This window comes from Fusarium musae, chromosome 6 (genome assembly GCF_019915245.1).
Source record: "Fusarium musae strain F31 chromosome 6, whole genome shotgun sequence".
Lineage (NCBI taxonomy): Eukaryota > Fungi > Ascomycota > Sordariomycetes > Hypocreales > Nectriaceae > Fusarium > Fusarium musae.
In genome coordinates this window covers 3,537,279-3,548,368 of record NC_058392.1, presented here as the reverse complement: position 1 = coordinate 3,548,368, position 11,090 = coordinate 3,537,279, and the positions used below count along the sequence as shown (strand labels likewise).

The window sequence follows — 11,090 nt, the reverse complement described above, 5'->3', positions numbered from 1 at the left end:
GCGCATATAACGGAAGTTGGACAGATTGGGCTTAAAATGAGAACTGATTGATTGTAGGGATGTGTGAGAAATGGGACGATGAAGATTGGCTATGTTCAGTATGGGAATCTCTTGCGATTGAGATCACGATTATCGTCGCGCTCGATTACCAGGTTCGGGCCGGTTCAAATAGAGGCATAGAACCACGGCGAAGCTTGTCGACTTGAGCTTTAATTTGCTTGATGTCCTGTTACCGGGCTGAATGAATCCTGCGTTTCCTCGGCGAACTCTGTTGCAAATGGGATGTCTTGCAGCTATGTAGTCGATTACAGTAGCTAGGGTCCTGGCTCTGTCTCACGCTTCATGCCGTGAAACAGATGATGATAGAACCGCGGATATGGAAGCTCTATAGTGAAATATAAAGAGTGTTGTTGAGAGATGGAGGTCAAAGTCGAGAAAATGGGTTAGGTGGCCGAATGAAAGAGCTTTTTCTGGTTCTGCCTGAGGTAGAACTTGGAAAGTAAGGTACGCTCAACCTCTTCAGGTTACCAATGTTAGGTATCAGAGGGTTATTCCGCTTTTGACTGCTGAAGAAAGGAACGAACTCTATTTTTTGAACCCGGCGCAAACGTTCTTGTCTTTGTAATCCAGTCTCGACCGCCCAAGCTAGGATTCTTCTGTCCAAAGTTCTCTGATAACCATGAGAATGAGTGCCGTGGCAGATCGACCAGGCCATAGACTACCAAGCTTAAAATTTAGTTGGGGCCGTGGTCTGAGTGGACAATATGCTCAATGACTCGTCATTCTGCAGTTGTAGCCTGCCGATGAGCCTTTCTTATTGCTCGCCCTCTCATCGTCGTTACTCAGCTGCAAAATCATGTCTCTATTGAACGTTGAGATGTCTGAGACAAAGCTGTTTTTGTACGCACCGCAATTCCCCTCAGCTTCTCAGCAAGTAAAACTGCAAAGTTGTACGCCATCGAACTTATCCCCAAGCCTGCTTCAAGGTCACATCCACCACAAGAAGGTCCATCGTCCAATTGGAATGTTGCGGAGTCAGCCAGATTGTGCATGCTTCCTTGCATTCGGCGCATCCTTTGAGCCCTCCATCTCATCACCGTAACTTCGCATCGGATATAAAACGGACGGCCATAACCAAGCCTCATGCTTTACTCAATGGGATCTCTTAAGGAGAGAATAGGTTCAGCGCCATTGTGATATGATGTCAGAGATAGTAGGCTTGCGGCGATCAGAACATCACGGCTGATCATAGGCTGGGGTAAGTTCTATCTTGGCAACATATGATTGACATTGCTGCATTGAAGCACTGCTACTGATACTCGAGCAAACTCCAAGAAAAATGCCACACAATACTGGGTGACCCTGATGGATGGTGTTACAAAAGTCAAAAAGGAGCTATTTCTCGGAATATTGGGTGTTCATTCCAATTGTCTTTCATCTTCACCTGAGAACTAACTTTCATGCCAGGGCCATCGGTCGAAGTGCCCCTCTCAACCTTACCCCACAGTACGTCATTAGCCTTTGGCAGCCTCAACGTTCAAGCAATTCAGCTGGATTATGACCTTGAGCTGAGCTGCACTGTAACATGGCCTACAATGGCGGCCTCTGTGGCTGATAATGCCCTTCCAACAGCGAGGAGAGCGACTGAGAGAACTCTTCAATAACAAAAGATGCAGAGTTCAGATTGACAATATTACCCCAATATCCATCCACCCGCCAATTCATGATCCCATCGTCCATGCTATAACCGGATTTTCCAAACACCACCGAACCGCACCCCGTATACATGCGCCCAGTTCCTATGCACCACTATTATACAGCCAGGTTATTCAATGACAAAGGAAATAACATATGCCTAAATCTCTGTCGGAGCCTATGCAAACGGTTCCCGGCGCCCTTTACTAGGACTTCGGTTTTTAACAGGGCTACGGCCCCGATCCGTCTTGCTTGGGCTCCGACGCAGTGAAGGAGTGTATGGAGGTGCAAGAATCGTCTTCATCTTTGGCGGCGGTGTACTGTCCGTATCGGTACCATCGTCGAGCAACATGTGACGCTGCATCCTTGGTGTTTGGACAGGAACCCACATGAACCCGGGACCGTTCTCAGGGGCCATGGATGGATCGTGAGGTGGAGCTGCGGGTTGTGACTGAACAGGAGGTGCTGGCTTGCTGACATATCCACCCAAGAAAAAGTTGTTCGCGAAGGCGCAAAAGATGAGGACAGCGAAGAAGAATCCCTGCGAAGTGGTTAGCTTGGCGATCAGTATTATGCTGCATGGGTAACCCACCCAAGCCTTGAGATTCATTGCTTCGGAAAACTCGTTGATGATCTCTGCGATTTGCTTCGCAGTCACCTTGACCCTCATGATAGCCTCAGGGTTCTGTGTCATGCATTCAGACCACTCCTCGCATGCCACTCTCAGCGCAGGACGATCGTTTTTAGCGCATCCGTTGATGCTGTACTGAGTTTGGCATTCCGTAATTCTTCCCATTATCTCGATTCGTGCCATCTCGTTTGCATTTTCGATATCCGTCTTCACTGTGGTTACAATGGACCAGCCAATGTAGACAAAGACTGATACCAGGAAGAAGTTCACGATCAACTTGACCCATCTGTAAAGATTATCGGGGGCATTAGGGTGTTCGTCCAACATATGCAGCAGAGATCCCAAGAAACCCCTTGGGACTTCCTTTGTTCCCTTCTTCTTGCCACGAGTTCGCCTCGGGGCGATACTATCTTCCGAGTCGGAGTCTGACTCTATCCAGCGGTGTCGGGTTATGCTGCTGACATCTCTGTCGAGGTTATGTCTCTTTCGCTTGCGAATAAATTCTGATACAGAGAGGTCTCGAGTCGCCCGTATTTCGCCTCGACCTGGCGTATGCTTCTTGCTTGAGAAAGGAGTCTTGCTGTAACGAAAGGATTTGTCGATCTTGGAGGGACTCGTCATGCCACTCATATTGACGTCGCTCATACGGTCCGCCTCAGGAGTATCGTTTGGGAAGTCGGAAACTTCTGTCAAGGCAGGACTATCTTCTGCACCTGAAGCTTCAGACAGCGCAACGTCATCGAAAGGTCGTCGGGGCGTTGTAAAGGCAGGGTTACGGAATGCCGGCGCAGTAGTTCTCGAAGATAATTGAGGCGTAAAAGAGGATTGTGGCAGTTTCGTTTTTGAAGGTGTCCCTAGATTTGCGAAAGGATTTGGTCTTGTCGATTTCGAAGGGGAGCCAAAGACTACAAACGGTTAGCAAAGAGCTGCCAGACATCATGGATGATAGAAGCTACAGCTACAACTGTAACTCCGCTAAAGGTAAACTTGCCATTCTGTGAGTTACTTTTTGCTGCATGTGTAAAAGGACTCGTGGGATCAAAAGGGCCACTGTTCTGGTACTCCCAGTCCATAGGACCTTCGTAAGTTCGACGATCCATAATCGATTATAGCTACTGTATAGCTCGAATAATTACGAGGTAAGGTTCGCCAGGTGGACAGAATTTAGGGTTGATGTCGGGACAGCTGTAGTGACTGCAGCTGCCAGATTCAATCCTTCAAGTATTCTTCAATTCATCCGTGGCAACCAAAAAGGCCAAAGTAAACAAAGGGTGCGGGCCACCTGCCTGAGGTTTGCTAGGTGGAGCTTCGAGATTATGTCAGCGAGCAGGGGTCGCGCCTCGCACCTGTGGCGGCTCTAGCCATACAAAGAAAGTTGAAGGTTTGCGAATTGTCAATCTTTCCATATTCACAGCCTTCGACGATTCTTCACCAACAAATCTTCAAGCACCAAGTCCTCGAAGCATCTGAAGCGCTGTGAATAAAAAGTTACAAAAAACGATAAAGAACTCCCAGAGTGATCTCGCACGGTCGACAACGCGACACCATGTCGGAAAGGGATTCCCCAATTGGCGAGCACGCCAATGAGCCTGTCAACGACGGCCAAGAGCAAGAATATGAGGATGCTGTCGCCGCTGCTGACTCTGATCGCGACTCCGATGCGCTGTCCGAGGTCGACGAGGATCAGTTCGAGGACTACGACCCAGAAACGGCGAATATTGAGGACCGTCCCGTCGACATTGACGAAGATGTTGCTCGTACATTGAAAGCTACAAAGCGAAAGCGCGCAGACGGAGAGGCTCCAAAGAAACCACGTGAGGGCCGTCGAGATAAGAAGCGCCGAGATCGAGATGAAGATGTTGATATGGATGATGCAGAGGATGGGGGCAAGAAGTCACGACGTTCAAGACGCGCTGCTGGTGATGGAGAGCGACGTCCACGTTCTAAGCCTGCTAGTCCCGAGCCTGAGAAGGATGAGAACTTGACACCGGCGGAGCGAAAGCAGCGAGAGCTCGACCGAATGATAGATGCGGCAATCAAGAAGCCAAGCGGCCTCAAGCGCAGGAAGAAGGATGAGATTGTACGTTTCGAAATGCATATGCTCAAGTTTTTCAACTAATGTCTTTTTAACCAGGATCTTGAGGACGAGATTGATGATCTTCTAGCGGATCTCAAGGTACAGATGGAGCAGGCCTGTCAGGCTGATAACCAGGCTCGCGAGGCCGGCCAACCAGCTCTGCACAAGCTGAAGCTTCTCCCCGAAGTCACCGCTATTCTGAACCGAAACAACGTCCAACACGCCGTTCTGGACCCCGATACGAACTTTCTGCAGCACGTCAAGTTCTTCTTGGAGCCTCTGAACGATGGCTCTCTTCCAGCGTACAACATTCAACGCGACATCTTCAACGCTCTCGCCAAGATGAACATCGAGAAAGAGGCGCTCCTCAGCAGCGGTATCGGAAGAGTGGTGGTGTTCTATACTCGTAGCAAGAAGCCCGAACCCAGTATCAAGAGAATTGCTACACGACTCCTGGGAGAATGGAGTCGACCTATCCTCAAACGAACCGACGATTACAAGAAGCGCCAGATCGAGACCCGTGACTACGATTATGAGTATGTGTTCTCTTGCGGTTTGTTTCTTACACATGCTAACTTTGATGCCAGATCTGCCAAGATGGCACAACGCCAGAAGATCAGCTCTCAATTCAGTCTTTCCCAGCGTCCTGCCGCCAACGCCAAGGACGCTGAGCGTGAACGTCTACTGGCCCCATCACGAGGCAACAACTCGGCGCGTATGGTCAACTTGCCTTCGAGCTACACTGTTGCTCCCCAGAGCACCTTTATGGGCTCGCAAAACTCTAGCCATCGTCCCCTTGGTGCAGGCGGTATGGAGGCTTTCCGCAAGATGGCTCAGAAGAGCAAGAAGCGGGCCAACTAAGGCCGAAACTCACGGTTGGATTTTCTTCGGAGCTTCTTGGAACGTACCATATTCAGGCGAGCATGACGGTTGCAAGCTATCAGTTGAGACAGAAGAGTTGACGCACGCGGGTTCTGGGTTTGGCGTTGTCGGCGTTGACATAATAGGCTATTAAACACATCAAAACTGGAGCCCTCATGACGGGCTAAAGCGAACTATTTTTTGTGACTCTGATTCTTGTGATGTGATACGTGGTCGTCCCGTGCTCTTGAGACACCAGATGACATGGACGGTTGGCTTCCACGTGGTTTTGGGATGTTTAGTCGCTGACACATGAAAGAAAGATCTACGCACTTGAGATGGTGTGTTCAATGACCCTACAATATTCGTGACAACCTCGGTCCATGCTTGTGAGAGTACTCTTCTATGAAATGGCTTCAACCTTGGAGTTTAGCTCACGTAAGTAAAACACAGGCAGGCGTTCCTCTACCATCAACAGCATAACCATGCCTCGAGACTTAGATCCTAATGGCGCTGCGGAGAGGCATCGCGAATGTTTCATTCGGCGGTCGTCTCCGAAGTAATTGACAATTTATCACAACGCCTTTACTGCTATCAAGTTCGTTACCCAGATTGGAATGCCCAGACTCCGGCGGCTAAGGGCGGCTGACTGCAGGTGGTTCTACTTCGGCGCTTAAAGTACTAAGCTCGGTAGCCATATGATACTCGAGTTGTGTTGAAGCAGGCCTCAAATACGACCTCAGAAAAGGACGATGCATGTAGGCAAATGAATAGACGTCAACGCAGGCAACATGTCTCACTCGAATGCAGGCCCTGGGTTCCTTGAAGTGCGTCTGGGGTCACAAATCAACGCGGCATGAGGCCTACACACTTATATGGTATAGAGGTGAGTCTATCATTGACGCATCCAAAGTGCCTATAATCGCCAGTGACCCTTCGAGTTCGTTCTTTGTCGGTCAATAGTCAAGATGTTGTATCTTTACATTATCTGAAGGCTTCAGAACTCGGTGGAGATAAAATAGACGCTCAAGTATAGAAGAGGAAGCTGGCGGTGCCCGATACACTATGCAGAGTACAACTAACCTACACGCTGAGTTGTTCAGGTCGCTTAGATCATTTCCAGTCAACCACGAAGCTGACAATCTCCTTACCCCCATCCATACCAGTTCTTTGAACGGCATCCAACCACGGGAAACAACACAACCTTCAGTTTCTAGTCATATGAATCCATTCGCCAAGTGTAGTTCGTTGGGTGATGCGGGTAATATAATTAGATCTGCTGTCGTTTCACTTAGCGCCCTTGGACTCTCCAAGGAGGTAGAGCAACATGTGCAAATGCTTTGAAGACAAGTATAAAGAGACAGTATACAACTAGGTATTATCAAGCCTAAGTAATATAATATTTTACAAGAAGCGTATCCAAAAATCGCCGACATGGTTAAGAACAAGCCAAGGTTGTATGTTGTCTGCTTCTTTCGCACACCTCAAGAAGGCGGAAACCCTGATCCTTACCATTGGGGCCTCGCCAGCGGTCCAAAGGATGGTGGAATGGAGGGCATGGTTCTCTACCACGTTCGAAACATCCCAACTTCACAAGGCGTACACTGGCAGTTCGAAGAGCCACCGCGCGATCTCTCAAGCGGTCCCACGCCCGCGATGCTCACATTCACAGCCGTGGCCAAGATTGAAAACTTACGGCGCCTGGAGGAGGTCGTTAGAGCTGTCCCTATAGAAACAAGTGCTGTATGGACCGTCTTCAATTGCCAGATGTGGGTTGAACAAGCCTTAGCTGCTATCGTTGGGGATCAGAGGTGCGTGGGTACGAATGCAATTCCGGCGAACTGGGCCGTACTTCATCAGCAATGCACCTCGTTCTCGGAACCGTTCCGGGAAATGCGACGTCAAGGGCAGCTCCTACCAACTCCAAGACCTATGCAAAATCTTCTACCTTCGTAGAAGTAGCTATCCAAAGGAGTGCTGCGGTCTGTGACGCACTCTGTGCGTTGAAAGCGGCAAGGAGGAGGCGAAAGACCCATCTTACTTCGTACAAATGATCCCGGGGAATGCCTCGCCGACGATTGTACACCGAATAGTAGAAGATATAAAGCAACTGGCGAGAGCGAAGCGGGTTGAGTAGGCTAAAACCATGGTCAAGGATCTCAGGAGCGCGGCGTGCAGAAATATAAGCGTCCAGCGTCTGCCAATGCGCCGTGCTGATCACTTGGCACGCACTCGTCTACTCCTTGCACAGCGGCGCAACGGTTGGAAATTCTGTATATAACTCAGCCTGTAACGAGTCTATTCTTGGTGCAAATGTCAAGCCACGTTGTGCTGGCCCCAGGTACACAGCCCACTCGAAGAATAAATTGTAACGTGGACATTTCGAGGTTTTCTTCGCAAGTTCTTGCGAATTTGAGAAGCAATCAATTTCGCCTTCCGCGGCATCGGAAATCTCTGGGAGTTGGTGATGTTCAGAGGAAGATTGCAAAGGACTCGCATAGCCTTGTTCTGAGACGGTCTATCAGCTCCTGTAACCAGCCGAAGTTGCTCGGCAGCATCACCTTTCCCCTAGTCGGTGTTGCCCTAGTTTCCTCGCAGTTGCTTTGTCGGCGTGAGGTCGAATCCATCATCTCCAGGCTGTCTTGAATATCTGTTAGTCTCCCCAGGCCAATTGGTTGACATGCACCCTCAAGGCCCATCACAATAATGCTTTCTCCATAAATCGTCCATCTCTTTTTCTTGAGGCCACTCATCAAGAAACTTCCCAATCTCCTCCCTCCACCCTTTGATGTAATGGGTATTAATCGCTGTTGTGTACTCCCAGTACCGTGGATACCAGCCAGACATTTCCCAATCCACAATTCCTACAACTTTTCCCTCCTTGACCAGGATGTTACTCAGACTAACATCTCCATGTGTAAATACGGTCCCTATATTCCCTTGTTCTGATGCTGTATGCATCTCGATCAATTTTTGAATCTCTGCTTGACTCGCTTGGTCTGCGATGGAGTCAATATTCGAGACTCCGTTTCGAAGGAAAAGGTTGAATGCTGCCTCGTTCGGGAAGGGGCCCAGCCCTTTCTCCCCGGCGGCATTCCATATTCGATGGTCGTGCAACTTGCCTCCATCAGCGGCACACACAGCACCATCTGCAATCCCCTTTCCAGCGAGCTTCTTGAGTGCTCGCAGCTCCTCAAAAATATCCCTAAGCTGTGTCAATAATCTATCCTTCTCATCTCTTGATGCCTCATGCCAACTATCACTCAAGGGCCGCCCATCAATCCTTTCCATTACGATATAAGTCACCCCTTTTTTATCATCTCGAAACGCGCAGTGCAATCTCGGAACAGGAACGTTAGGTGCAAAGCAAGCTAGGAAGAGTATAGCTGAGGCTTCAGAGAGATGGACGGTGCGTCCAAATTTGACAAGTTTAGTCGAAGAAAGATACAAAATTGAGGAGTTTGAGTGTCGCCGGGAAGGCATATGTCTAGACACAGCGATTTGAAAAAGGGTTTTCCAGCGGTTGAAGAGATTATCCTTGTAGCCGTTGGCCCAAGCTTCATACGGCGTTGAGGGGGTAGAAGTTGATAAGACCGGTTTACACATGGTGATGGTCTATTGAGAAATGAGATCTGGGTGATCTACAGCTTAAGGATATCTGATCAAAGGTCTGCCCGTTGCTGTGCTACCTATCACTGTCTCATGGGATATACAGTATGGGCCTCAGGCCACTAAAGTACATCAATTCCATTGGCCAGGAATAAGTGGAACTTTATGCCATTAACATCAACAAGGAGCTGTACGGAGTACAGTAGGGCCCCCAGGGGCTACAAATGTAAAATCGGTACTTAGATTAGTCATTCTCAGTGGCCAATCTGCTCTAATCTGCATGTAGATCAGCCCAGTATTATCTCTATAGATATACTGAGTGATTGCTATATTATTAGTGTTTTTAATTCTGTTGTGGCAAAAAAAAAAACCTATTAAATCGCGGAAATGCACGTTTGTAACCCCTGCGGACTGTAATCTGTACCGTAATAGTTGGTGATTTGCTCGTTCATTCTAGGGGATTAAAATAATGATTGGCTCAGCCCTAGGATCCTTCTCATCTTCATGGTAACCTCAGTTTATGCTTATAAGTGCGCCTTTTCTGACTTAGAGAAGCATTGCCAAAAATGGGATTAACCTTTGGAGTTTGGTAACTTTTGAACATTAAACACAAGGAGGCCCGACTTCAACTATCACATCCTAGGTCCTTGTGCAACGGAGCATGGTCCCAAAGCGTTCAAGTTGAACAAGCCTATTTTCTCACTGGGCGTTGTTGAAATATGGGGTTTCACGACTGGGCTTTCGGGAAGTCTTCCTTGCTAAGTCCCTGGCGTGGTGACGTCAGACTCGGGTATTGAAGCCCAAAGAGTTTGATGGTTGGAGAGGCTGGAGCTGAAATTCAATGCCTTATGAATGCGAATACGATTTGGGGTAGGTATAATAAAGAAGTCGGTAACACAGGCGACATCGTAGCGGTAATAGAGTAATATCAACATGAAGCTGAACTGAGTATTGATATCTTCTCAATTAATAGTTAACTCGCCGCATACTTGCAGTAGAACAACATGAGCAGGGCTCTCCAGGTTGTTCAAGTACCTCACGGACGTGGGGTACCTTGGAGGAATGGCGTCAGACCCTCGAAATCTGCGAGTGAGAGTGTCGATTTAGCGCGTATCTTTTTGATAACCGATACCTTACCTTCTCCAAATGCCACTAGCTGTGTGTCTCAACCAAAAGCTTTCGATCTCAGGCACAGGGGTTACAAGACTAAGGTAGAAGGTAGAGATCAAGTTTCTCTTGTGGGATCCAATGCTAACGAGAAGCTGCCTCTCGTGCGTCGTCATAATTCTGTCAGTGAGACGCTAGGTTGCTTCAGAGTCGTGATGAACGATATCCACATGTATAGATGCATCTCGTGAAGTGTCCGCCTTTGAGTATGGTTGCGGTTCAGATCTCACATGTCTTGTCTTTTGTTCATCTGACTTTGGTGTTTTCAGATGAAACTCAACCCACATTGACTTGAACTTATCTCTTTATGCGTTTATCGACGCAAAAGTATGCGCTTTCGGTGTATTTTCTTTATGCTGGAAATTAGATCGCAAAATTTGAGGCTACCAAGATGGCCTGCACTTGCACTTGTAGATACCTGACCGGACCTCCCTGGCCTTACAAATAAATGATTGCAGAATCTGTTGGCTGCAAGAACCTCACCAACCTTCCTCACCAACCCGGACCCTGGGCTGGCCTCTTCTAGCTTCCCCTCCTCGTCTCTGACTGAAAATATTCTTCTTCTTCTTTCTTCTTCTCCGTTTCTTCTCCAAGCAAGTTTGGATCCATCAAAGCATCTATCTACACAAGCCGTCGCAAAAGTCATTACTCGGACAACCAAATTACATTCAAGTATCCATATTACAACGTATTAGCTTTACAGTAGCTTACACTGGGACCAATACACCAAGCACAATCACTCACTGTGCTCGATTGATCCCGGTCACCTCAGATTGCGCCGCCACTAGGTTATTACTGCGCAACATTTTTTGGTTCGACTTGCAAAGATCTACCTTGGCGCCACTGCCGCACCACGACCGCAATTATCTTACCGTGCTCATCTCCGAATTTATTCTTCTCCTGACTCTGTCCGACACCTTCAATTGTCTGAGCGATTTTGGTAATTCTTGAGAAAGCATCTCTACGAAAGAAAGCGAACAGAAAATAACCCCACGTCCATCGAGCGAGCACTTACAAGCGCCCCTCTTCCCCCACTTCATCTCGACATCA

At 48.3% G+C, this 11,090-nt stretch overlaps 3 protein-coding genes across 3 annotated transcripts; 2 read left to right on the top strand and 1 right to left on the bottom strand.

The window, feature by feature from the left end:
* Nucleotides 1–1,873: 1,873 nt before the first annotated feature.
* J7337_008936 (uncharacterized protein) lies at nucleotides 1,874–3,426 on the bottom strand (the record flags this gene model as incomplete). Its single annotated transcript, XM_044826540.1, has 3 exons — nucleotides 1,874–2,236; nucleotides 2,288–3,180; nucleotides 3,333–3,426. The coding sequence occupies 3 exons, from the start codon at nucleotides 3,424–3,426 to the stop codon at nucleotides 1,874–1,876; spliced, it is 1,350 nt and encodes a 449-aa protein (XP_044679457.1).
* A 446-nt stretch (nucleotides 3,427–3,872) lies between these two features.
* Nucleotides 3,873–5,264, top strand: IWS1 (Transcription factor iws1; the record flags this gene model as incomplete). Its single annotated transcript, XM_044826539.1, has 3 exons — nucleotides 3,873–4,406; nucleotides 4,461–4,939; nucleotides 4,991–5,264. 3 exons carry the CDS (start codon nucleotides 3,873–3,875, stop codon nucleotides 5,262–5,264), a joined length of 1,287 nt encoding a protein of 428 aa, XP_044679456.1.
* A 1,434-nt stretch (nucleotides 5,265–6,698) lies between these two features.
* On the top strand, nucleotides 6,699–7,042 carry J7337_008934 (uncharacterized protein; the record flags this gene model as incomplete). Its single annotated transcript, XM_044826538.1, has 2 exons — nucleotides 6,699–6,977; nucleotides 7,004–7,042. The coding sequence occupies 2 exons, from the start codon at nucleotides 6,699–6,701 to the stop codon at nucleotides 7,040–7,042; spliced, it is 318 nt and encodes a 105-aa protein (XP_044679455.1).
* Nucleotides 7,043–11,090: the final 4,048 nt, after the last annotated feature.